This window comes from Macaca fascicularis, chromosome 18, assembly GCF_037993035.2.
Source record: "Macaca fascicularis isolate 582-1 chromosome 18, T2T-MFA8v1.1".
Taxonomy (NCBI): domain Eukaryota; kingdom Metazoa; phylum Chordata; class Mammalia; order Primates; family Cercopithecidae; genus Macaca; species Macaca fascicularis.
In genome coordinates this window covers 53,827,246-53,854,431 of record NC_088392.1, presented here as the reverse complement: position 1 = coordinate 53,854,431, position 27,186 = coordinate 53,827,246, and the positions used below count along the sequence as shown (strand labels likewise).

General features: G+C 38.5%; 1 protein-coding gene across 3 annotated transcripts in view; it reads right to left on the bottom strand.

Annotated features, from left to right (window-relative positions):
* Positions 1-27,186, bottom strand: part of RPRD1A (regulation of nuclear pre-mRNA domain containing 1A) — a 73,876-nt gene that overhangs the window by 26,578 nt on the left and 20,112 nt on the right. For 2 of the 3 annotated variants that reach the window (XM_005586868.4, XM_005586869.4), the window contains exons 2-6: positions 15,201-15,330; positions 12,508-12,614; positions 12,326-12,423; positions 9,319-9,445; positions 9,036-9,211 (exon numbers count right to left, since the gene is read on the bottom strand). In XM_005586868.4, coding sequence (XP_005586925.1) covers positions 9,036-9,211; positions 9,319-9,445; positions 12,326-12,423; positions 12,508-12,614; positions 15,201-15,330 — 638 coding nt within the window. Of the gene's footprint in view, positions 1-6,648; positions 7,809-9,035; positions 9,212-9,318; positions 9,446-12,325; positions 12,424-12,507; positions 12,615-15,200; positions 15,331-27,186 lie in introns of those variants that run through there. The other variant, XM_065533898.1, reaches the window with a different exon arrangement.

Here is a 27,186-nt window from a genome sequence, read left to right as displayed (position 1 = left end):
AGCAGTACGAGACCAGCCTGGGCAACATGGTGAAACACTGTCTCTACAAAAAGCACATAAATTAGTCGGGCGTTGTGGCATTCGCCTGTAGTCCCAGCTACTCGGGAGGCTGATCCCCTGAGGCGTGTGAGGTCAAGGGTGCAGTGAATCATGATTGTGCCACTGTGCTCCAACCTAGGTAACAGAGTGAGACCTTGTCTCAAAACACACACACACACTTCACTGCTACCACCCACTGTAGTTCAGGCTTTTACTGCTCAGAACATAAATTTTTGTAATTAAGTTGCATCTGGTCTCCCTACTGCGAATCTCTCTCCAATCCAATCCACTCAGCAACTTTAACCATTTTCAGACACCACCAACACCACCACTCCTTTCTTCCCTTTGGCCTGTTATCAACCTCTACTGGGCCTGACATTCAAGTGCCCTCCACAATGTGGCTCCAAACTACTTTTCAGTCTCATCTAACTTCTAAGAACTGATACAGTAACAACAAAATGTAGCCTTTGTTACCAGTTTATTAAGGACTTCCTTTGTCTCAAGAAAATGTAACTGCCCATATGCATCGTTTTAACCATCAGAGTTCCATAAACGCCTCTCTTGACAGTTATTAGTATTAGTATTACATTTCCATTCCATGAATGAGTGAACAGGCACAAAGGGCAATAGACTGTAAATTCCTCTCTGTTACAGACTTTGATGTAAAAGAACGAACACTGGCTTAAGGACTCTGGTTTCATCTGTAGCTCCAGTTCTTCCACTAGATGGCACTTTTACTCCGGCACTTTTACTCTTTACAAATTCAGTACTTATACAATGCTATGGATTACTACCGTTCATTTTTTATTCATGTTATTCTCACATATTGTTAGTGTTATTCTCCTACAGAAGGGAAAAAAACACAAGCTGGTAAAATAATTCTACAATTTCAAAATGATCATTTATTCCTTTGTTCAAAATGCTCAGCTGCAGCTCTACAAACTGCATGCCTTGAACACACAGCCCACTTAAGACTTTTTAAGTATTGGACTCTACTAAAATGATTTAACCAATTATGTTGGATATAAATTTTATTCAAAATCCTCAAGGGTCTTTCAATCATTTTTATTTATTAAAGTATCATTCTTTCCTGATTTAGTTGCAAATAAGTTATCAATTTAAAATATATACCTCTTGCAGGTTACATTTCTAATGGCATTCGTTTACTTAACACAAACACCTGAGTGCCTACCAGGCAACAGAAACTACTCTAAGCATTGAGGGTATGGCAATAAACATGAAAAACAAAACAAGGTTCTTCATCTCATGAAACTAACATCCTAGTGGCAGGTGCACATGAAAACTAAGTATATAAAGTATTAATAGAAATAAATAATATGGAAGAAAAACAAAAACCAAAATGACAATGTAATACAGTTGGGAAGAGGGCGCCAGAGGAATGGGTAGGTGGGACCAAAAGAAAAGGATGTAGGACTCTCTGAAGACCTGACATAGGAATATAAACCTGAGTGGAAAAGGAGCCAGTTAAGGAAAGAGCAGGAGGCAAGGGCATTCCAGTCTCTCTCTGTTAACAATCAGCAAAGCAAAAACTCCGATTTTAGAACATGCCTGATATGCCTGAAAAACAAAATGCACGCCAAGGAGATGATACAAGATGAGGTTAAATGGTGTCTGATATGAGTTCAAAATAAGATCCAAAAGTGTATTGGGGGACCATTGATGAGTTTTTAAAGGGGTGTGATGGGATCTTATTTCTTAAAAGATCCATATGGTTGCAATGATGTAGGAAGTTGTGAGAGGGAGCAGGAAGATCATCTTTTAAGCTAGGTAATACATGACAACCACTTAGGGGTCGTTTGGCAGCAGTTATGAAACACATATATTACAGTTCTACTTAATTAAGACATAAAAAGTCTTCCATTTATATGACAGAGCAAACTCATGTTTATCTGCTCCCTCCCAATAAGTCACTAAAATAATAAAGCAATTTACACAGGCAGAAATCCATAAGGACAGACGAAAGTGGACCACAGCACACAGACGCCAAGAACCTGCTGGAAGGCCGGGTGTGGTGGCTCACGCCTGTAATCTCAGCACTCTGGGAGGCTGAGGTGGGCGGATAACTGAGGTCAGGAGTTTTGAGACAAGCCTGGCCAACACGGCGAAACCTGTCTCTGCTAAAAACACAAAACTTAGACGGCCGTGATGGCACGCACCCGTAATCCCAGCTACTCAGGAGGCTGAGGCAGGAGAATCGCTTGAACCCAGGAGGCAGAGGTTGCAGTGAACTGATATCATGCTACTACACTCCAGCCTAGGTGACAGAGTGAGACTCCATCTGAAAGAAGGAAAGGGAAAGGGAAAGGAAGAACGAACCTGCTGGAAGATGAGGACAACTGCAACAGGAAATAATGACCAAAAGTAATGCAATTCATCCCAAGGAATTGTGGATACGTTCCAGACTTTGAAGTACCAGCCTCCTTAATATGTAACGATGAGTCTTAAGGTTGACAATAAGGATCAACTAAAACTCTTTACACAAATCTGGTAAAACCCTTATCCCACAGAACTAAAAGATGGTAGAGAGAAACTCAGCAAAACAGTGTGTGCATTTAGGGACCCAAATCACAGTGCTAAGAGGTAAAGCACTGTTCTAAAACAGATGTCCTATGTTATCTAACCAGTAAATCTGAGGTGTTTCCCTCTGGAGAAAATGAATGGCCTTGGACAGAAGACATAGATAATATTCAGAAATCATCAAAGATGGCAATAAGACTGGTAACAAGGATCAAGTCTTTAACATGAATCAGTGATTTCATCTTTAGAAATTTATCAGAAGAATTAACAGTATCAATATATACGGGTGAAAAGTTAACTAAAGAGATGTTCCCTGAAATTCTGTTAAGAATATAAAAGCAATAAAAATAGGCAGTCTGAGCAACATAGCAAAACCTTCTCTCTGCAAAAAATAAAATAAAAAATTGGTCAGGCGTGGTGATGTACACTTGTAGTCCTAGCTACTTGGGAGGCTGAGGCAGGAGGGGTGTGAGGTTACAGTGAGCTGATCTTGCCACTGTACTCCAGTGTGGATGACAAAGTGAGATCTTGTCTATTAAAAAAAAAAAAAAAAAGTAACAACAGAGCAGTTAAATAAATTATGATACATCCATATATTCAAAGAAAAACAATGACATGTAAGATGCATATAATGTATTACATGAAAACAAAAGGACAGAAAATACAGAGCCCATAAACAGGGCTAAGTCTTTTGCTTAAGAAACTTTTTCCCTATGATGGAAAGAGATTACTTGTATCATTAACAACTAAAAGACTCGATTCCTGAAAAAACTGAGTTAAACATAAAATATTTTAGACAATATTTAGACCTCAAAAATATAAATCAAGAAACTAGTCACATGCTTCTTTGAAACATCCACAGAGCTGCATCTTACCAAATTCTCAATTTAAATCAAATACAGGCATACCTTGTTTTATCATGCTTCATTTTAATGCACTTTCAAGATATTGTGTTTTCTTATAATCTGAGTTTGTGGCAACCCGGCACCAAACAAGTCTACAGGTACCATTTTCCCAACAGCGTGTGCTCACTTAAGTGTCTGTCAAATTTTGGTATTTCTTGTGCTATTTCAAACTGCTTCACTATTCTTATGCATTATGGTAATCTGTGATGAGTGATTTAAGACAGCAAACTTAATCCACACACATTGTCTGTGTTCTCACTGCTCCAGTGACTGGCTGTCCCTGTCTCTCTCCCTCCCTATTTGCTGAGACACAATATTGGAATTGGGTCAATTAAGAATCCTACAGGTATCTCACTTTAAACCAAAAGCTAGAAGTGATTAAGCTTAGTGAGGAAGGCATGTCAAAAGCCGCAACAGGCCAAAAGTTAGGCCACTTGCACCAATTAGCCAAACTGTAAATACAAAGGCAAAGTTCTCGAAGGAAACTAAAATCGCCACTCCAGGCCAGGTGTGGTGGCTCATGCCTGTAATCTTAACACTTTGGGAGGCCACGGCAGGAGGACTGTTTTGAGTCCAGAAGGTCAAGACCAGCCTGGGCAACATAGTGAGACCCTGTCTCTACAAAAAAATTAAAAATTAGCCAGGCATGGTGTCACATGCCTCTATTTCCAGCTACTCAGGAGGCTGAAGTAGGATTGCTAGAGCTCAGGAGGTTGAAGTTGCAGTGAGCCGTGATCAAGCCACTGCACTCAAGCCTGGACAAGAGTGACACAATATCTCAAAAAAAGGTGGGGGACTACTCTAGTGTACACACAAATAAGAAAGCGAAAACAGCCTTACTGGTGATATGTAGAAAGTTTTAGTAGTCTGGATAGAAGATCAAACCAGCCACATTCCCTTAAACCAAAGCCTAATCCAGAGCAAGGCCTGAACTCTCAATTCTGTGAAGCCTGAGAGAGGTAAAGAAACTACAGAAGCCAAGCTTGAAATTAGCAAAGGGTTTATGGGGTTTATGGAAAGAAGCCGTCTCCATAACTTCAAAGTACAAAGTGAAGCAGCAAGTGGATATAAAAACTGCATCAAGTTACCTAGAGGCTCTAGCTAAGGTCCTTGATGACGGTGGCTAAACTCAACAACAGATTTTCCATGTAGAAAAAGAGACTGGTACGGGAAGATGATGCCATCTGGGACTTTCACAGCTAGAGAGAAATAAATGCCTGGCTTCAAGCTTCAACAAACAAGCTGACCCCCATTAGGATCTAAAGTAGCTGATGACTTTTAAGCAGAGGCCAATGTTCATTTACCATTCTGAAAATTCTAAGGTCCTTAAGAATTAATTATGCTAAATTTACTCTGCCTGTGCTTTATAAATGAAACAAGTATGGATGACAATACATCTATTTACAGTATAGTTTACTGAATACTTTAAGCCCACTGTTGAGACCTGTAAAATATTACTATTGGCCAGATGTAGTGATTCCCACCTGTAGTCACAGCACTTTGGGAGGCCAAGGTGGGAGGACTGCTTGACCCAAGAGTTCAAGACTAGCCTGGGCAACATAGCGGGAACTCTTCTTTACAAAACATTTACAAATTAGCCAGGCATGGTGGCACACACCTGCAGTCCTAGCTACTTGGGAGACTGAAGCACGAAGATAACTTGTACTCATGAGTTCAAGGTTACGGTGAGCTGTGATTGCATGACCACTCCAGTCTGGGCGACAGAACAAGAGCCTGTCTCCAAAATAACAACAGTAATAAATTACTATTCATTGACAACGTACCTGGTCACCCAAGAGCTCTGATGAAGATGCACAATGTGACTAGTGTTCATGCCTGCTAACACATGTGTTCTGCCACTTATAGATCAAAGAGTAATTTCGACATTCAAGTCTCACTATTTAAGAAATACATTTCATAAGGCCATAGTGATTTCTGTGATGAATATGGGCAAAGTAAACTGAAAACTTTCAGAAAATTATTCACAATTCTAGATGGCATTAAGAACATTCATGATTCATGGGAGGAGATAAAATACCAACATTAACAGGAGTTTGGAAGAAGTTTATTCCAATTTTCATGACTGACTTTGTGGGGTTCAAGACTTCAGTGGTGGAAATAACTGTGATCTGCTGCAAATAGCAAGAGAATGAGAAACAGAAGTGGAGCCTGAAGATGCAACTGAATTGCTCCAATCTCGTGAAACTTGTTGATGGGGAGTTGCTCCTTATGGATGAGCAAAAAAAAGTGGTTTCCTGAGATGGAATCTACTCCCAGTGGAGGTGAAATGACAACAAAGGATTTACTAGATAAAGCAGTAGCAGGGCTTGAGAAAATTGATTCTAATTTTGAAAGAAGTTCCACTGTAGGCAAAATGCTATCAAATTTACTGCATCCTACAGAGAAATCTTCCAAGAAAGAAGTCAATTGATGCAGCAAACTTTATCACTGTTAATAAATTGCCACAGCCACCCCATCCTTCAGCAATCACCACCCTAATCAGTCAACAGCCATCAATATTGAGGCAAGACCCTCCACTAGCAAAGAGGATGACTACCAGAAGGCTCAGATGATTAATTTTTAGCAATGAAGTATTTTTAACTAAGATATACACATTTTTACGTGTAACGCTAATGCAAACTTAGACAACAGTAAAGTGTAAACATAACTTTTGTATGTACTAGGAAACAACGTCAAAATCAAAATGTCATTTTAATTATCCTATTCATGTATGCCTTCCAAGACAATAAGCTAACCGAACAACAGTTTATACAATACTTTCAACTTCGGAATGGTAACTGATTCCTATAGCAATCCCTAAAATAAATAAATGTAAACTAAATTTATTAATAGTCTATTTTAACAGTTATCTGCTGTATGTGTGCGTGTGTGTGTGTGACGGAGTCTCGCTCTGTCGCCCAGTCTGGAAGGCAATGATGTGATCTCAGCTCACTGCAACCTCCACCTCATGTTGGCCATGCTGGTCTTCAACTCCTGACCTCAAGTGATTCGCCCAGCTCAGCTTCCCAAAGTGATGAGATTACAGGCGTGAACCACCACACCCGGCCCAACAGTTATCTGCTTCTGCTTGTAACCAACTATAGTCAGAAGTTTTAAAAATAATGATTAATGATTTCTTAAAACACAAATTTTAAACCACTTCATGTTTTCATTCATTACACATGCTTTAATAATGGCTTCCTTAAGAAATATGAAATGGCCAATTCCTGAATTGATACTTTAAATTTATGTTCCATTTTCAAAAAAGCAGCAACTAATGATACATCAGTATCTGGTCAATCACAGTTAATGCTCAAAGTTACACAGTAGATGAAAATTATTTGATGGTATCACAGCTGATTCAGAAAATATAAATCTTCGCCTCTCAGTCTCAACTTCAAAGTGATGCCACCTACTTGGTACAAAAAAGTCTAAGTATCTCAAATCATTTCCACATCTTCTACAAAGGAATAACAGTTCTAAGTGATAATTTACAACGAGTTCTGTGGAATAACTTTCAAGTTTATTTCTCTACTTGTAAAGAGTATTTCTTTACTTGTTAAAAAAACAGCTGAACATAATTGAGGTGATTTCTTCTTTATAATATAAAATCCAGTTATGCAGAATAACAACAATAAAAGTTCCTAGAAAGCTTTATTTCAAGACAATAATTACCTCTGAGGAGAGAGGGAGGAGAAAAAGTTGGAAAAATAGGGCTTTAGCATTTGCTGTAATCTTAGATTTAAGTAAAAACAGGAAGCAAATGTGTCTTTTTGATGAAGTGCACTGGCTCTGGAGGCAGATTCTCTGGGTTCCAAACAACTCACTAGCTCTTTGTGACCTTAGGCAAGTTAACCTCCCTGCGCCTCAGTTCTGTATCTATCAAATGTGGATAATACATCCTGCTGTATAAGATTAAATGAGTGGATTATGTGAAGGGCCGAGAATAGTACCTGACACATGAATGTTAACATTATTATTATCATCAGCCTCATTACCTATGACTGTTATTATCATCAGCCTCATAATCTATGACTGCCAACTATGAAATGTGGCTGGAAGGCACTGGGAAAAGAGGGGATTATGGGGAGTGGCATCTGATCTATTTTCTACAGTTACACTTCAAATATAAGTTCTATTTTTGTAAACAGTGACAAAAGACTATCATCATAAGTGAGAAAGTATAAAGAAGAATAAAGTTACAGTCTTCTCTTCAATTTTCAAAAACATGAGACAATACAGGCTTTGGGGGTTGATATTTATTTTTAGCAGGAAGAATACACTAATGGTGATGACATCGTTAGAAGATACGCCCATGTCCAATATCTGTAACAGAAGCTCAATAGAAGTTAAAGAAACCATACTGAAACACTAAAGACAAAAATTGTATGACATTACTTACCCTTAATTCTGTGGACAATAAAACAAGTAACACTATGTTTAAGATTGAGGTTTCATCACAAGGTGAAATACTGGCAAGTCAATTATCAAATTCATCTTTTTAAGAAAACCATCTTTTCCTTTCCATGTAGAAGTGGGCAACATCTTCAAAGGTAGAGCATAGTGCCCGCCAACAATTATCATCTGAGGGTATTTACATGAGCAGAGAAGGAGTAAATTGAAAAGGAGTAGTGCTAACTTGAGAGCCAGGAATTTGAGGTGGGAATAATTAAGTAGCAGCTCTCATTGGTAGCAATGGCAATCTAATCTAAGCACCATTTTTGGCACAATTAGAGACTGCTGAATCAATAACTAAATACGAATAAAAATAACTTAATGGGGTAGTACCATGACATTCCTACAGATTTACAGTGAGCTTTCTGTAAATAAAGGGATTCAAATAAGAAATTCTCCTACATAGTATTACAATAAGAAATTGCCACAGCAATACAAGTTAAACAAGAACTCATCAACTAAAAGATTTTTTTTACATAAAACCAAATCTGGCTCATGTATCCCTAACAATTGCTACTCTAATTAAAGGAAATATGAGCATGTTTTTTTTTTTTTATTATCTCCTGCACTCCCAGATTTCTCATCAGCAGTACTAATTATTACTTAATTTACAGGAGCAATGAATTTCTACCTAAGGGTGTGAGCCGGGAGTGGGGCTGAGAACACGTAAGCATTAGAATCGGTGGGTGGAATTAAGTGAGTAATTTAAAGAATTAATGGTGTACCTAAAAGCCTACATCTTCTCAAAACAGAAACTAAATAAATCCTACAAGTTACTGCCACCTGCTATTTTCCTATTATTTCTGTGATAGATAAGGGTTAAATTGATAAGACAAATTACAGTTGCATGGAATTTCACAAGAATAATTTTTAAATGCAACCAATTTTGCTAATTCCAAATTTCTAAGTTTACTTGCAAGGTTAATTTTGTTCAAGTAGAAGAAAAACCATTAATACAAGGAGAAGCTTACCTAGGCTACTGCCTAAAAAGGTCTATGTTAAAAAATGCAAAATGTGCATATAGATTAAAATATTTAAAAATTCCTAACAAAAAGTAAATTAAATAAATAAGCACTAAAGAAGAAAAAGGTTACGCACTTCCAATTTATGCTCTTTCTCTGCAAGGGCTTCCTTTTGACAACGAAGAAAATCTGCTAACATTCGAGTGAGTTGCTTCCTATCATCTATTTCTGCCGCCAATCTGCCATTGTAATCTGCCAGCAACATACACGCATCCTCTACCATTTTGGAAAGCCTTTCTCCAGATTCTTTATCTAAGAGAAGCACAGGATAATAAAATATTATACAACAAAAACAATGACATATGCTGTTCTCTCATCCAACTCCCAAAAAAGTTCTGGATCACATTTTCTTTTCTTACCTGTTATTTTATCTAATAGAGATACTTCTTGGACTTCAACAGGTAAAGAAGCTATCCTCTGATGAACTGCTGCATCACCTGAGGCTGCATTTTCTAGATCTTGTAATGCTCTAACGAGATCTAGAGTCTAAAAAGTACACAACTTCAGAACCAAAACAAATTAAGTTTAAACAAGTGCAAAAGACTTCAATTTCATATTTTTTCATCCCTATGGGCTATTTACTAGCACAAAGCTTCTAATATAAACTGCTTTTGAAGACAATCAATTTCTTTTATATATTAAGAAAAAAGGAAGCTATACTATGTTAGGTGTTGAAAATATAAACAAGGCCCTAGACCTTGAAGACAGCTTACTCCAGTGGTAGAGACAGAGTGTAAAAATAATTATCTGAGTACTAAAATGAGGTAAGCAACTGATTTATATGGCAAATACATCAGTGGTAAAAGAGAAGGTAGACTTTAACTTCAACCTAGAGAATACAAGTTTTATGTATGATATATTCATTACATTATCATTGTACACGAGATTTTTTTTAGTATTAAATTGGATATTAGGGAAAGAGGGTTACAAATCATCTACTACAACACAGAAGAGTCTCCCAGATATCATTTCTAAGTGCTGTAATTAAAGCCCAAGAGAAATGTAGTTCCGGAATATGTTCAAATATGATATCTTCAACTACCCAATGGCTTGTTAATAAGATCATTAAAATATTTCAAAATTCCATAATCTAATGACTAGTATTTACATATTGCTTAACCAGTACTGAAATTATTTTATCATTAAAATATTTTACTTCCACTGTTTTCATATAAGCTATAATTAGGAGGGAAGAGCAACTCTTTGCTGGTGATTTCACAATTCATAATGTCTATAAAGTTATTCCAAAGAAAAACAATTGAATTTTATTTTACTAGTCTCCACTCTCCAGCCCATCTTTTTCATCTTTCTTTCTTTTAATTTCTAAGACTAGACTCAGAAACACTAGGAAATTATACATACGCTTTAAAAAATATATGATATTAGTAATTCTGCGTATATATAAAGATTTTTAAACTATTCCCTTGAAAAAAATGGTAGCACGTGACAAATGATCAAATGTGGTAGGAATCAATGAAACTAATAAGAAATATACTATCCTACGTGTGCCCACTCATTAGAAGTGTTTAAAATTTCAGTATTTTAAAAAATAATTTCATTGTAAGATATATCCCCTCTACAATTCAAGTGTGCTTAAGAGTAACAACAATTACCAGAAAGCTTGTTTCTCATGTTGCCCCAACTAACTACTATGTTTTAAATCATTCTCAGAAAATTCTAATTGCCTGGAGTTCTAAGAAGAAATCTGGCTTTACTGTCTTGGCAATGCATTGATGCTTTAATTACAACCTGATCTCATCACGCCTTCACAATCCTACATAAGTACATTCTAAGTTCCCAATGCCTGATCAAGGATCCGGTAAGAAAGCACAGTTGTATGAAACAACACTAAGCCTAGTACTTTCTACTAGAGGAGAATGAAATGAGTTTAACTGGATCCTACAAAGAGATTTTAGCCATTCTTACAAAGAATAACACACACAAAAAATGAAAACCACAAAGCTGAATCATTGATAATTAAGCAGCACAACTAATCTAAAAAACGGTCATTATAAAACAAAGAGCAATAGCATTTTATACAAGTATTAGAGAAAAGGCAAATGATTACTTAAAAACATTCCTAAGATATGCAACTGTGGTTACTCTTTCATCAGGGAGAGTGGAAGGAGGCCAGATCCTTTATCTAGAACTCAGGCAAAACACTGTTCATGGAATCATGAGGCTCTTAGCCAAAAATGATTTTCTGTCATAAGTTATTACCAAATAGGAAGAGACATAACTCTTAGCGTTTGGTTGTTCCAAATGTTACGTTTTTATCACTTTTCTATTCAAGCTCTTGTCCATAGTGGCCAGCGGGCTTCAGCATTCCTATCACTGAACAAACAGGTAGGCTGACTCAGGTCCTGGCCTTGGTCTCATTCCTTCTGCTTCTCCAGTACTCAGACTAATATAAATCCACAGTTACAGGTAGTAATTGATTGTATTTTTTTTCAAGCTCCATTTATGGGGGAAAGAGCTCCTCCAAGCCTCTGATTTTATTCAGTGAATTTGGGTCCAGTCCTCTCACTCCCACGGAGCACTGTGAGTTCCTGTTGTCCTTGTGAGTTCCTGTGACCCTAGAGGATACTAATTTCTGGCAACCCCATGTCTGCTTCTGGACCAGGGCTCAGCAGGAGCCAGGTTTTGTCTCACCGCACTCAGCCACTCTAACACTACTTTTTACATTTAAAAACAAAAATACTTAAAGGGGCAGTGTTTATGTCCAAGAATGAAAATTTTAGTGTACATAAATCATACATGGGCCGGGCACAGTGGCTCATGCCTATAATCCCAGAACTTTGGGAGGCCAAGGCAGGAGGATCACTTGAGGCCAGGAGTTCAAGACCAGCCTGGCCAACATGGTGAAACCCTAACTCTATTAAAAATACAAAAATCAGCTGGGCTTGGTGGCTCATGCCTGTAATCCCAGCTATTTGGAAGGCTGAGGCAGGAGAATCACTTGAACCCGGCAGGCAAAGGTTGCAGTGAGCCAAGATAGTGCCACTGCACTCTAGCCTGGGTACAGAGTGAAACTCCATCTCAAAAAAAAAAAATAATAATAATAACAAAATAGGTATGTTTTATTTTTAAAAGCATCTGTTTAAATAGCTGAAATCTCACCATATCTAACCATGCTTGGCAATTAAAAATCCTCTTTCTATGCAAAATATACAATATATACAATATACAACATACTACATACTACATTAATTTGTTAATCAGGAAATAAGAGATATTCATGTGGCTTCTTTCTTATACCCAAAAGTATAATAGAAATCAATTTACAAAAGTGAAACAAAATTAATAAAGCTTGGTGGCAACATGAAGTAGAAGTCTGTAACTCTTTTAACAGGGTAAAACTTCTACCTGTGGTGGTTCACTTGGAGATCCCAGAGAGGAACAGTTTTCATTTTCATCCACCTTTATCTGTTCATAAGTTCGCTTCCTAGGCTTCTTATCACCATCTGAAATGAAAGAACATTTAAGTTTTAATGAAGAATACATTTTAATGAAGAGATCAAGATAAGAGATCAGGATTCTACACTTACACAGAGCTTGTTTAAGTTGTTCCAACACGTCATTTTCATAAACAGACCTTTCTTCCCAAATAGATAACACTCTTCCAAGGTGCTTCTTACAACTTTCATCAGTTTCACTAAAAAAAACAACAAAAAAAAGAAAAATGTTAGCAGTAAAAATACATAGTGCTATTAAAAAGGTAATGGTAACTTTAAAGATAATCAGACATTCATTCCCTAGAAAAAAACTGTCCAAATATCTACTTAGCATCACTATGTGGCCAGCAGTTCAAAAGTGAAGTGATCAAGACATACTGCTTGCTTCTAGTAAACATTTTATAAACATATTATTAAACAACCAAAAAAAGTTTAAACTGTAAAAGTTTTAGTACTGGCTACTAGGGATTTTCCTATCCTAATGGGGGCTAGACATAGGGCTAAGGAAGATTTCTAATAGATAATTTTTTAATTTACTCAACAAATATTTATTGATCCAGTTACTATCTTTGACATGGAGATACAAACGCAGCTTACAGCAGCTGTTACTTTATAAGTATCACAAAAAAGAACAAAGTGCTTAAGACAGACCTGGCCCAGTTTAAGAGATACCCGGAAGAGTATTTAAGGAAATGATACTGAATTTGAGATCTTAAGACTAGACATATGGGGAAATGAAAAACAGACTACTCCCAACTGTTTCCTATCTCCTTCACTGCTATCACTGTAGACTGAAACACTATTATCTCTTGCTTAGAATTCTGTAGTCTTCTCACGATCTCCCTGCCTCTACTCTTTTACTCTATTCTGTACAAAGCATCCTAATGTAAATCAGGTTATACAGCTCTTGATCCTCCAAGAGCTACCAATCATATCAAAAATAAAGCCAAAATCCTTACACTGGGCCACAAGGTCCACATGCTCTGCTTTCTGGCAATCCCTCAGTACATACTCCCTAATACCATACAAATTTCCTTGCTAAGGTCCTCAAACATGTCCAGCACACAGCTATCTCATTTTTTTTGGCCACATATTCTCTCTGCCTAGAATCCTTTCTGCCTAGTCAAATGGCTCATTTCATCCCTTCCTTTGGTCTTTGTTCAAATGCCACCTTCCCCAAATTGTTGTTCTTTATCTCATCACATAACTGAGCACCCTCATACCATCTAGTTCCTTCCCTGCTTTGTATCTCTTGCTAGCATTTGTCATCTGACATTATGCATTCACTCATCTATCTACTTATTACCTTTGTCATCCACTGAAATGCAGGCTCCAGTAGACCAAACTTTGGCTTGGTCACTACTACTCAGGGTTTTTGCATATAGTAGGCAGCCAATAAATATTTTATTGAATTCTAGGGAGGGGCAACATATATATAAGCCTTAAGGCAGAAAGAACTAAAAATTAAGGTTAATTTAGCTTAAACTGTAGACTACAGATTGTGTGGAATAAATGTGAGACAGGAGTCTGGGGACATAGGAGTGCCACAAAGGAACATCTTAAGTCTTGCTCAGGACTTTAGACTTCATCTCTAAAACAAATGGAAACCACTCAAAAGCAAGGAAGTATTATGACCAGCTCTGCAACTCTGTTTAGTTTTCTAAATAAATTAAACAATACTAAAGACTATTGCAATTATACCAAAAAGACATTATGGTAACTAAAAGGGAAAGAAATCCAAAGAACTGAGTCAAGGTGCACTATATGAGATATGGGGAGTGAAGGAGAAAGAAGAGTTGAAAGATAACACAATTTCTTGCACAGGCATCTGGATAAATCGAGTTGCCATTCAGAGTATAAAACCTACGGGAGGGGCAAGTATGGCGGGAAGCAAGGACATAATGAGTTCTGTATCAGACACAGCGAGTCTGAGATGTCTGAAGACGCACACAACTAAAAATGTCAAAAGGCAATTGGGCACACAGGTTTGGAACAAAAAAAATCTGGACTGGAGCATAAAACTATAAATCATTAAAGTGTGGAGAATAATCAAATACATGCAATGTACAAAATTACCCAGAGGGCAAGTAAATAATAGAAACAGGCTGGGCATGGTGGTTCACGCCTGTAATCCCAACACTTTGGGAGGCTGAGGCAGGTGGATCATGAGGTCAGGAGTTCAAGACCAGCCTGGCCAAGATGGTGAAACCTTGTCTCTACTAAAAACACAAAAATTAGCTGGGCGCAGTGGCAGGCCACCTGTAATTCCAGCTATTCGGGAGGCTGAGGTAAGAGAATCGCTTGAATCCGGGCAGCAGAGCTTACAGTGAGCCGAAATTGCACCACTGTACTCCAGCCTGGGCGACAGAGTGAGACTCTGTCTCAAAAAAAAAAAAACAACAAAAAATAGAAACAGTACTAAGTGCATATGGAAATATTCGTTACAAGACTGATAGCTATATAAACACACAAATTTTTAATTGTATACCTTCATTCATTTTTAATGAAGTTCATTCCAATATAGGAGTTGGTTCTGGTCTCTTAAAGGAAAGCTGTAATTCAAGTACTGCAACGGCCCGCCTTAGCAACAGTTCAAAAAATATTTTTCCTTCACAGAAGGCATGTAATACATTTATAAATGCCATGTAGAGGGAAGTCTTTTCAAATGAAAGCATCAAAGAACTATATTCCCTATTTTTTATTTTAATAGCTTAAGGCAAATTTTAGTGAAAGGATATATGGTACATTTAAAACAGATTACCTAATACCCAAAACAATGATCATACCTTGAAACATGCTTAAAAGCCTCCACTATAACTGGTGCAAAATCTTTTGTAAACTCTGGTCCCTTCCTCTTGCTGTTCTGTATGACATCATTGGCTAGGTAGAGAAAAGTAAGCTTCCTGTTTGGTTTGGCTGAAAAATAAGAAAAAGTTTAAAATCTACTTAAAACATCTTTACTTGGACAAACTTTCTCAATATCTGAATTAAGCATTTTGAGAACTAAAATAACCCTACTAACCTTATGTATCATTTCAAACCTAGTTTCTCATTTTACTACCAACTAACCAGAGTCACTGCTGCTAACTCACCAGAACGACTAATGTCTATGTAAAAATGCATCTCGCTGACTCCTGTCACCTAAATTTTATCTATCCTGTTACTAAATTTTAGTAAAACCATTACAAACTATAAGAAATACAGTCATTTAAAATAAGATGGTGATTAGTCATGTTATTAAGATGGCACCCTAAATCCTCCATTGAATTTAGGATTGTTTTAATAGACATGTTAATTCAAAATCATTGTTAAGCTACTGTAAAACAACAGAAGAGCACGAAATGTAAAACAGGTTGAAAGAGACAGCCCTTCAATCAATTATACATTTTTTGTTTACGCAACAAATATTTTCCAAGGTAACAGATTAACTGCTAGGAAGAATAAATGGGAAAAGTTAAGATGTTTCTGTCTTTAGAATACATGGCCATAAATTTTAAACTGAATTCATTGCGACAAAAATATTCCCCTACTCACTATGCTCTGTGGGTGTCATCATTTCTCTAAGGAAGTAGACAAGATTTCAACAGTTGTGGGCCAGAGTACATTTTTACTGGTTACAATGTTAAATAGCAGAGTAGTACTGAATATGACTCAAACAAGACTATACATAAGGAAAACAGTGTTGAACATAATCTTTTATACTATTATTACATTTTACTAGAATTAAACTTGAATCACTCAACGTAGTACAGTCATATTCAGAAGCATTATACCCTGTGGCATCCATAGTACAACGCTGTAGGAAACTTATGGTCAGGACCAATTATGCAGTATCCTATTGATGTGGGCGATCTCATTGGATTTAAGACAAAAATTTTGATCAGGCTACATGTGGTCTTCTAGATGTTAAGAATTCAATTTACAAATTTAAGCATTCGACATATTAAAAAGTCACCTCTGAGTTCACATCATTCTTGAGGTACAACCAGAAGCCCAACCTTCTCACATACTGTCACAACTGATCAAACTTTACAAAACCTGTGCCATGCCACTGTATAACCTGGTTTGTCTGTTTAAACTGCTGTCTACCACTTTTCCTGCTTTTGAAAGTTGCTGGCATGGAATAAAGATAAGAAGAGATGGCAATAACAGAGAACAACTTGTGGTTTTCAGGCTCCTTGTCTGGTTAGATAAACCACAGCGTGTAACTGGTTAAGGTATCAGGACCCTTTCATAACATTCAGTCCTGTCTCTTTTTTACCCATCCCTGCCCTCTCAATCTCACCCACAAAATAGGTTGGTATTATTCAATCCAGGTTTTTGCCTTCCCAGTGTCAAATGAGTTTAGAAACTAAAATTTGTATTATCTAATTGGGAGGTTGCCTGCAATACTTTTGAATGGGTACCTGAACAAACGGAATCCTTTCACTGCTCTTTTACTATGTGCTACACACTATTCCAAGCACTTTACATATATTATCTCACTTAATCCTAACAATATGTCTCTATTTGGCAGTTGAACAAAGTCAAAAACGTTATTTGCCCCCAGGGAAATAATGAGGAAGAGATCAGCCAGGATTGGAATCCAAAAAGTCCAACAGCCAAGCAAATCCCTCTTAACAACTAGACCATGCTTCCTGTCATAATTAAAAGGGCATGTTAACCTTTTGAGACTCAAAAGTAGCAACTCAAAAGAAGAAAAAGATAAAACAATGCAAAACAAATAGTAGCAACTCAAAAATATTTTACAGCGTTAGCAGCATTATTCACAATAGCCAATAGGTAAGAGCACTGATCAATGAACAAACAAAACATGAATTATATATTCAATAAAGTATTATTCAGCCTTATAAAAGAAGGAAATGTTGACACCTGTTACAACATAGATGAATCTTGAGGACACCATGTCAGGTGAAATAATCGAGTCACGAAAAAAGACAAACGACTGTCTGTTCTACTTATTGGAGGTAGTCAAATTCATAGAAAAAGAGAGTAGAAGGGTAGTTGCCAAAGGCTGTGGGAATGGGAGGAGAATGGGAAATTATTAATGGGTACAGAGTTTCAGCTTTGCAAAATGAACAGTTCTGGAAACTGGCTACACAACAATGTACTTAATACTACTGGACTGTACACTGAAAAAATGAAGATGGCAAATAATATTTATTACCACAAAAACAAAAAACTTCAGTTTTTTTTTTTTTTTTTTTTTTTTTTTTTTGAGACGGAGTCTTGCTCTGTCGCCCAGGCTGGAGTACAGTGGCACGATCTCTGCTCACTGCAAGCTTCGCCTCCCAGGTTCACGCCATTCTCCTGCCTCAGCCTCCCAAGTAGCTAGGACTACAGGCGCCCGCCACCACGCCCGGCTAGTTTTTTGTATTTTTTTTTTTTTAGTAGAGATGGGGTTTCACTGTGTTAGCCAGGATGGTCTCGATCTCCTGACCTCGTGATCCGCCCACCTCGGTCTCCCAAAGTGCTGGGATTACAGGCGTGAGCCACCGCTTTTTTTTTTGAGACAAGGTCTCGCTGTCTCCCAGACTAAAGGCTCACTGCAGCCTCGACCTCCTGGGCTCAAGCAATCCTCCTGCCTCAGCTTACCAAGTAGCTGGAACCACAAGGGCATGCCACCATGCCTGGCTAATTTTTTTTTAACTTTTTGTAGAGATAAGGTCTTACTTCGTTGCCCAGGCTGGTCTTGAACTCCTGGGCTCAAGTGACCCTCCTATTTAGGCCTCCCAAAGTGCTGGGATTACTGGTGTGAGCCACTGTGCCTGGCCCTAGAATGTTTTTTAAATTCATGGGTTAATTTCTCAAAGAATCCAGAATTGTTTTTACAATATACACTAAAATAAAAATTTACAAGATTTAAAAATATATTTACCATTGTTTTCCAAAGGACAAATTCTATATTAGATGATTGAGTATAGGGTCCAAATACCAAGATACTATTTTTGCTTTTATCCTTGTAGAACCAAGCAAAAATATGAAAAATACCCAGCAATCATCACAACTTATGCCCTTCCCTAAATTTTCAGTGAATGAAATTTACTTCCATTTAAAATTATGTGTCCCTATACATACAACAAATAATTAATGGTGGTAATCACAACAAGCAATGTAAGAAAATTACAAAAAAAAATGTCAAATGAATTTTGGTATTTTTAAAAATAACAGAGCCATAAATTGTTATTAAAAGAAAAACAGAAAGCTAACAGAAAGGAAAAACAAACCATTTCATAATTCCTCAAAGAAATGCCACTGTTGGCAACAAAGAATATAAGACTAAATGACAGGTCTGACCTAGTTAATTCCTATATTTCCGTTGCTCATGGGGTTCCTTCCAAAAACACCTGTTTTCCAAACCTTCCATTCAATTTAAATAGCATTTATTATTTTAATGTTTTCCATGTACCAGGTACCACTCTAAGTACAGACTAAAATTAACCTTTCCTGTTCAATCAGGAGTTTGCAAGTTTCGTACAAATTGGCAGATGATAGGTCACATCACTAAAATGTTAGTTCTTTTTTCTCCTTTATTTTTTCTCCCCATGAATATATCACAGCAACACAGAAACAATCATAAATAATATATATTTGTGATATGATTTGGCTGTGTCCCCATCCAAATCTCATCCTGAATTATGGTTCCCATAATCCCATGTGTTATAGGAGGAACCAGGTAGGAGATAATTGAATAATGGGGGCAGCTACCTCCATGTTTTTCTCATGTTAGTGAGTTCTCATGAGATCTGATGGTTTTATAAAGGGCTTTCCCCCACTTCACTCTGTACTTCCTGCCGCCGCCATGTCAAGAAGGACGTGTTTGCTTCCTCTTCTGCCATGATTGTAAGTTTCCTGAGGCCTCCCCAGCCCTGAAGAACTGTGAGTCAATTAAATCTATTTCCTTTATAAATTACCCAGTCTCAGGTATTTCTTCATAGCAGCATAAGAACAGACTTATACAGTAAACTGGTACCAGGTAGTGGGGTACTGCTGTAAAGATACCTGAAAATGTGGAAGTCACTTTGGAACTGGGTAACAGACAGAGGTTGGAACAGTCTGGAGGCCTCTGAAGACAACAGGAAGATGTGGGAAAGTTTGGAACTTCCTACAGACTTGCTGAATGGCTTTGACCATAATGCTGATAGTGAAGTAGACAATGAAGTCCAGGCTGAAGTGGTCTCAGATGGAGATGAGGAACCTGTTGGAAACTGAAATAAAGGTGACTCTAACTACGCTTTAGCAACAAGACTGGTGACATTTTGCCCCTGTCCTAGAGATCTGTGGAACTTTGAAGTTGAAATAGATGATTTAGGGTATCTGGTGGAAGAAATTTCTAGGCAGCAAAGCATTCAAGTGATTTGGATGCTCTTAAAAGCATTCAGTTTTAGGCATTCACAAAGATATGGTTTGGAATTGGAACTTATGTTTAAAAGGCAAGTGGAACATACAAGTTGGGAAAATTGGCAGCCTGAGGATGCAATGGAAAAGAAAATCCATTTTCTGAAGAGAAATTCAGGCGGGCTGCAGAAATTTGCAAGCAACAAGGGGTCAAATGTTTATCCCCAAGACGATGGGGAAGTCTCCAGGGCATGTCAGAGACCTTCATGGCAGCCTCTCCAATCACAGGCCCACAGGCCAAGGAGGAAAAAATGGCTTCCTGAGCCAGGCCCAGGGACTTGTCGCTTTGGGCAATCTCAGGATTTGGTGTCCTGCATCCCAGCTGCGCGAGCTCTAGCCGTAGCTAAAAGGGGCCAGGGTACAGCTTGGGCCATTATTTCAGAGGGTGCAAGCCCCAAGCCTTGGTGAGTTCCAAGGTGGTGTTGGGCCTGTGGATGCACAAAAGGCAGTAACTGAGGTTTGGGAACCTCCACCTAGATTTCAGAGGATATATGGAAACACCTGGATGTCCAGGCAAGTCTGTTGCAGGGGTGGAGCCCTCATGGAGAACCTCTACTAGGGCAGTGCGTAGGGGAAATATGGGATTAGAGTTCCCACATGGGGTCCCCAGAGGGCACTGCCTAGCAGAGTTCAAGAAGAGGGCTACTGTCCTCCAGATCCCAGAATAGTAGATCCACCGACAGCTTGCATTCGTGCCTGGAAAAGCCACAGGCAGTCAACATCAGCCCGTGCAGGAGCTGCCCAAGGCAGTGGGAGCCCACCCCTTGCATCACCATGCCCTGGATGTGAGACAGGGAGTTAAAGGTGATTTTGGAGCTTTAAGGTTTAATGGCTGCCCTGCTGGGTTTTGGAGTTGCGCGGGGCCTATATACCCCTTGTTTTGGACAATTTCTCCCTTTTGGAACAGGAGCATTTACCCAATACCTATGATACCCCCATTGTATCTTGGAAGTAACTAATTTGTTTTTTATTTTACAGGCTCATATGTGGAAGGGACTTGCCTTATCTCAGGTGAGACTTTAGACTTGGACTTTTGAGTTAATCCTGGAATGAGTTAAGACTTTGGGGGACTGGTGGGAAAGCATGATTGGTTTTGAAATGTGAGAAGGACATGAGACTTGGGAGGGGCCAGGGGTGGAACGATATGGTTTGGCTGTGTCCCCACCCAAATCTCATGTCAAATTGTAATCTCCACATGTCAGGGGAGGGGCCTGTCTCAGGTATTTCTTCATAGCAGCATGAGAACAGACTAATACAGTAAACTGGTACCAGGTAGTGGAGTACTGCTGTAAAGATATCTGAAAATGTAGAAGTCACTTTGGAACTGAGTAACAGGCAGAGTGGGTGCCATGACAATAAGTTTCCTGAGGCCTCCCCAGTCATGCAGAACTGTGAGTCAATTAAATTTCTTTTCTTCATCAATTACCCAGTCTCACATAGTTGTATATAGCAATGTGTGAGGAGACTAATACAATCACCTAAAAAGTTGAGCACATCCCCCAGAAGGGGCATGGTAATAAAAGTTCAGTTCATCACATAACCAGGAGACAGTTATAAAACATACCACAAACAATTCAACTAAAAGATCAATTACCAAGCTTCAAAAAGAAATCAGAGTATGCACTATTAAACAATATGAAGCGGACTTAGTGAAAGGATTAAAACATCATCTCTAGTTCCACTAATTCATAATCAGTTCCTAGTTTTAGTTGTTCATAATGGTAGAAAGTGGTAGAAGTGGTGTTACCTATTTTCTTACATTGTAGATACCTTATGTATACTCATTTTTATATGCTGCACGATATCATAATCTAATCATCCATGGTTTATGAAGATTGAATTTAAAACTACAGTAGATGGCAATGCTGATAAATACAATAAACAGCCAAAATCCTGTTATCTATAAACATAAGAACCATCGTTCCAAGGGAAACCTTCTATATGGAAAGCAGCAGCAGGAAATTGAATAAGGAAACACACACACACACGCATGCACACATGCACATATACACACACAAAAAAATATGTACATGTACATATACACACACATACATATCAATGGGAGGAATGAGCATTACTGCAGGTCTTGTACAAGGAAATCAGGAGAAAAGTCATTTTGAAAAAAAAATCTATTAAAGATTTATTAACAATTACTGGACATCCTCCTCTATTTCCCTGGTAAAATGAATGACTATAGACTAGAAAAAGGTTCTATATATCCTGCTTATATAGTATATACATATTAAATCCTCAAATTTTAAGTATAATTTAATTATCTTCTCTAAGTTTGAGTTGGGTGGAACTATAAATGCATTTAACTAAAGGATAATTATAAATGATTAAGGTCTCATGCCACTCATACACTCAACAAATAATTACTTGGTATCTACCATTCACAGACACTGCATTAGCTACTACGAATAAAAGACGACTCAACAGTCAAGTTGATAAAAGCCTACTTAAGTCTTATGTGTAAATGTGTGATGAAGCATTAGTGAAAAGAATATCCTTGGCAGAAAGAAGCTCCGCTCATGACCTAATGAATGCACTGTACATTATATATGAGGGAATAATGAAGTGTAAAGCTGGAAAGAAAGGAAGACTTAAACTAAATATCAAGCTAACAAGTGTTTCAGCTTCATTTTGTAAACAAAAAGAGAAGTATTGAAGTTTTAATTTGGGAGCAGGGGCGTACAGGAGGAGATCCTGAGGTACATTAGGAAAACTAGAAGTAGGTAACACTGAACACTAAGAATACTGCAATAGGCAAGGAAAGAAGAAAGAATTCAAAACTAGAGTTGTGATAACAGGAATTTTGCCTTTCATTTTTCTATGTAGTACCTCCTTTCCCACATCTAATCACCCCTAAAAATTTCTAAGCTTTTTAGGGAAGTGGTACTTACACAGAAGAAAAGTGTTTTTATTAACTTACAGTAAATTCCTGTTTGACAAAATCTCCAATTGGAATTTCTCTTTTGTTGTACCTCCATTCTAAAAGGAAGCAATTAACAAGCAAATATTTACTACACCTTTTAGAGTTAAATAGTTCTTTACAGTAACTGTCTTTCAGAATGAACCAGAAACACTGCTCAATTTCAGGTGAAAAAAAAGAATTCCACATAAGGGTTTAATGCAGAACACTACATTAAGTATCTTGAAGTTGAGTGAAATTCAAATGTGAATTGAAGAAAGGTTTTCTGCATAGTCTCAAAAATACTAGAAAAATTAATCAAAAATAACTTGTTCCTAACTTTCTGGATAATCTTCGGGTTTTCTCAATTATCACCTATACCAGCTCCATTTATAAAAATGTTTTTAAATAATAAATTTTTTCATTAATAATCTCCACATACCTCTCCTGAAACCAAGGAGTTAATTATGTAGCATTTCCTATTATGTATGGCTTTTAAAAGGCCCTAAACTTATCTTCCATCTTATAGAACCCTTTTCTCCGAATTCCTTGGTATCCTCATGCTCTTTTAAGTCCTACTACAGTAATCACTCTCCCCACAGCAGGGCTATCTCCAACTTACTAGACTCTCTCCCAACTAAACCCTGTTTCTTTTAGTTCAGAAAAGCATGGAGATGGATCTAATTCAGTTCCTTAACCCTGAGATAATTTTATACCTAAGCATTCATTTTAAAAATGTAGTGCAACAAACAAATTAAAAACACACGTTTGTGGAAATCAGCATTTTCTGAGGCAAAAAAAGAAAGGTCTGTGCTGTGCAGACTTGTATCCTGAGAGTGTTTCTCTGAACCTGTTTCCAAAACAACTTCAAGACTTTTCCTTCTGCCTGTGGCATTGTGGGGAAGACATGTTCCTATGGATGGATAGGTGGTTGTAAGCCAAAAACTGCTTTAAGTCAGTCAACATCTTTGTCACAGAAAGCATATAATCAATAGATGATTCTTCAATGGATTCTATCTGTCCCAGACAGGACAAACAGTTCAGTCAGACACAGCTGGCTGCTTCTCCACAGCAGAGGTGGGTGAAAAGTGGGTAGAGGTGATGTACTCCTGTACTACTGCCAGGAGGTCTCAGATTTGGCAGCCTATTCCTTGGAAGAGTTCAGGTTCACATTTCAAATTACACAATAGGGACTGATCCTGTCAATTCTTGCTTACAAGCCTTTGAAGATTTTCTACCATTCTCCAGACAACATTTTAAAATCCTTAATATGCACCAAAGGCCTTAAACAAAGAGGTCTCCACCATCTACACTACTCTTCACATCCAACACTATCCTCCAACTTCCCCAACTCCTACCATACTTTAGACCTCAGTTAAATGGGTTCCTCCAGTTTTCCCTGACCAACAAGACCACACAGGTTAGGCAGCCGTGAGATGCTTTCATAGCACTCCACACTACTTCTATGGCACATCTACCCTAACTATAATTATTTTTATTTCATGTAGTGCTTCCCAACTAAACTAAGTTCCACTGAGAACAATGACTGTCAAATCTACCAAAATCAAACCCAACAGCTAGCTCCTAATTTGATCAACGTTTACTGAATACATTTTGGCCTAGACCTGTGGCTTTAATTACTTGTCCCAGTAACTTAGTTTCTGATCATTAACCTCAGCCAGCACAGGAGACAGGAACACATGTAAAATTACACTGCTGTCAGAAACTGCAACAATTTTTAATTCAGATTATGAAAGACAAACTTCCTTAGCACTCTTATTTGTACTTTTTTAACGTATTGAGTTCAACTATTTTCATTTTCCTTCCTTCACTCTACAGTTCTCACGAAGCAATAACTTATAGAAAAACAGTCAAGACATGTGCACAGGAAGTACAAAAACAGAAATGTTAAATAATTGAAACCAACTACCATTTTCAACCTACTAGAGTGACCGACACTAAAGTCTGACACGAACTAAAACTGACAAAAGTATGGGTGAGATGACCAAATTTAGATACCTTCAGACACTGGTGGTTAAATCATAAATTAGTACAACATCTCAGAAAAACAACTTGGTAATATCTATCAGAATTCAGAAAACGTAATTGCACATAGCTTCTTGACCTTACAAATTTTACTTGTAAGAATTTATCCTATGGATATATTTCTCATAAATGCACAAAGAAATCATTAAGGATATTCACAACAGCATCAAGAAAGAACTGAATAAACCATGGCACATTCATACAATCCACACAATATTCTGCAGCTGTTCAAAAATGAAATAGAGGTTGATGTACTGATATGGAAAAATATCAAAGACATAGTATTAAGTTACACACAAACACAGTAAACAATATCTTTGGGAAAGACCAAGAAGAATCGGGGGGAAGAGGTGGAGTTACCAACAGAGAACTAAGTTATAAAAGAGAAACATATAAATTATACGTTAAATGATTACTCTGAGCCTACATGCTGAAAAAGGCTTCAGCATAGGGCTGGCCTGGTACTCCACCAACTATCTTCGTTGTGTAAGTGCATTTATTCATGGCTTCTCCTGTTTCAATGCTTGGTTAAGGAGAACAAAAGAATATCTAGGTCCAAGCAAAGGAACATCTTTTCCATTCTAAAAAGCCAAAGGAAATTCAAATTGCTGAGAAACTTTCGTAAACAAAATAATTTTTAAAACCTTGGTTTCAGTATACGCAACAAATGAATTATAAAAATCCTGAGATGAATAAACTTCATCCTGGACCATTAGACCACTATAAAATACACTGTCAAGTGGAATACCCATTTATTCACATTACACTTCTAGAATGAAATTGAGACAAACTTTTTTGCTTTTTTACAAATAAATTCAAAGAAATAATACCGACTACAATTTTTATGACCTGAGCATTGTTCTAAAAGTTTATTATGTATCTCATTTAATCTTCAAAACAACCCTACAAGGTAAGTTATTCTCATTTTACCAACCATGAGAGGTGACAACGTGCTAGCAGCCCTCACTCTCAGCGCCTCCTAGGCCTCAGCGTCCACTCTGGCAACACTTGAGGAGCCCTTCAGCCTGCTACAGCACTGTGGGAGCCCCTCTCTGGGCTGGCTGAGGCCGGAGCTGCCTCCCTCTGCTTACAGGGAGGTGTGGAGGGAGAGGCGCTGGCAGGAACTGGGGCTGCACGCTGGCGCTGGCGGGCCACTCCGAGTTCCCACGGTCGCAGGCTCGGTGGGCCCCACCTGGCCGGCTGGCGCCGCCAGCCCAGGGCAGTGAGGGGCTTAGCACCCGGGTCAGCAGCTGCGGAGGTTGCGCCAGGTCCCCCAGCAGTGCTGCCCCGCCAGTGCTGCACTCAAATTCTCGCAGGGCCTTAGCTGCTTCCCCACGGGGCAGGGCTCTGGACCTGCAGCCTGCCATGTCTGAGCTCCCACCCTGCAGTGCGCTCCCGCGCAGCCCGAGCCTCCCCAACAGGCGCTGCCCCCTGTTCCATGGCGTCCAGTCCCACCAACAGCCCAAGGGCTGAGTAGTGCAGGTGCGGCTCGGGACTCGCTGGCAGATCCGCCTGCAGCCCCGGTGCAGGATCCACTAGGTGAAGCCAGCTGGGTTCCTGAGTTGGATGGGGACTTGGAGAACTTTTATGTCTAGCTAGAGAATCATAAATACACCAATCAGCACTCTTGTGTCTAGCTCAAGGTTTGTAAATACACCAATCAGTTCTCTGTATCTAGCTCAAGGTTCGTGAATACACCAATTGGTACTCTGCACCTAGCTAACTCTGTGTCTAGCTAACCTAGTGGGGACTTCCAGAACTTTTCCGTCTAGCACTCTGTGTCTAGCTCAAGGATTGTAAACGCACCAATCAGCACTGTGTCTAGCTCAGGGTTTGTAAATACACCAATCAGGACTCTGCATCTAGCTCAAGCTTTGTAAATACACCAATTGGTACTCTGTATCTAGCTAACTCTGTCTAGCTAACCTAGTGGGGACCTGGAGAACTTTTCCATCTAGCACTCTGTGTCTAGCTCAAGGATTGTAAATGCAACAATCAGCATGCTGTCAAAATGGACCACTCAGCTCTCTGTAAAATAGACCAATCAGCTCTCTGTAATAATTGACCAATCAGCAGGATGTGGGTGGGGCCAGATAAGGGAATAAAAGCAGGCTGCCCAAGCCAGCAGTGGCAACCTCCTCAGGTCCCCTTCCATACTGTGGAAGCTTTGTTCTTTCGCTCTTTGCAATAAATCTTGCTGCTGCTCACTCTTTGGGTCCACGCTGCCTTTATGAGCTGTAACACTCACCGCGAAGGTCTGCAGCTTCACTTCTGACAGCGAGACCATGAACTCACCAGAAGGAAGAAGCTCCAGACACATCTGAAAGTCTGAAGGAATAAACTCCAGACACACCATCTTTAAGAACTGTAACACTCACCGCGAGGTCCGTGGCTTCATTCTTGAAGTCAGTGAGATC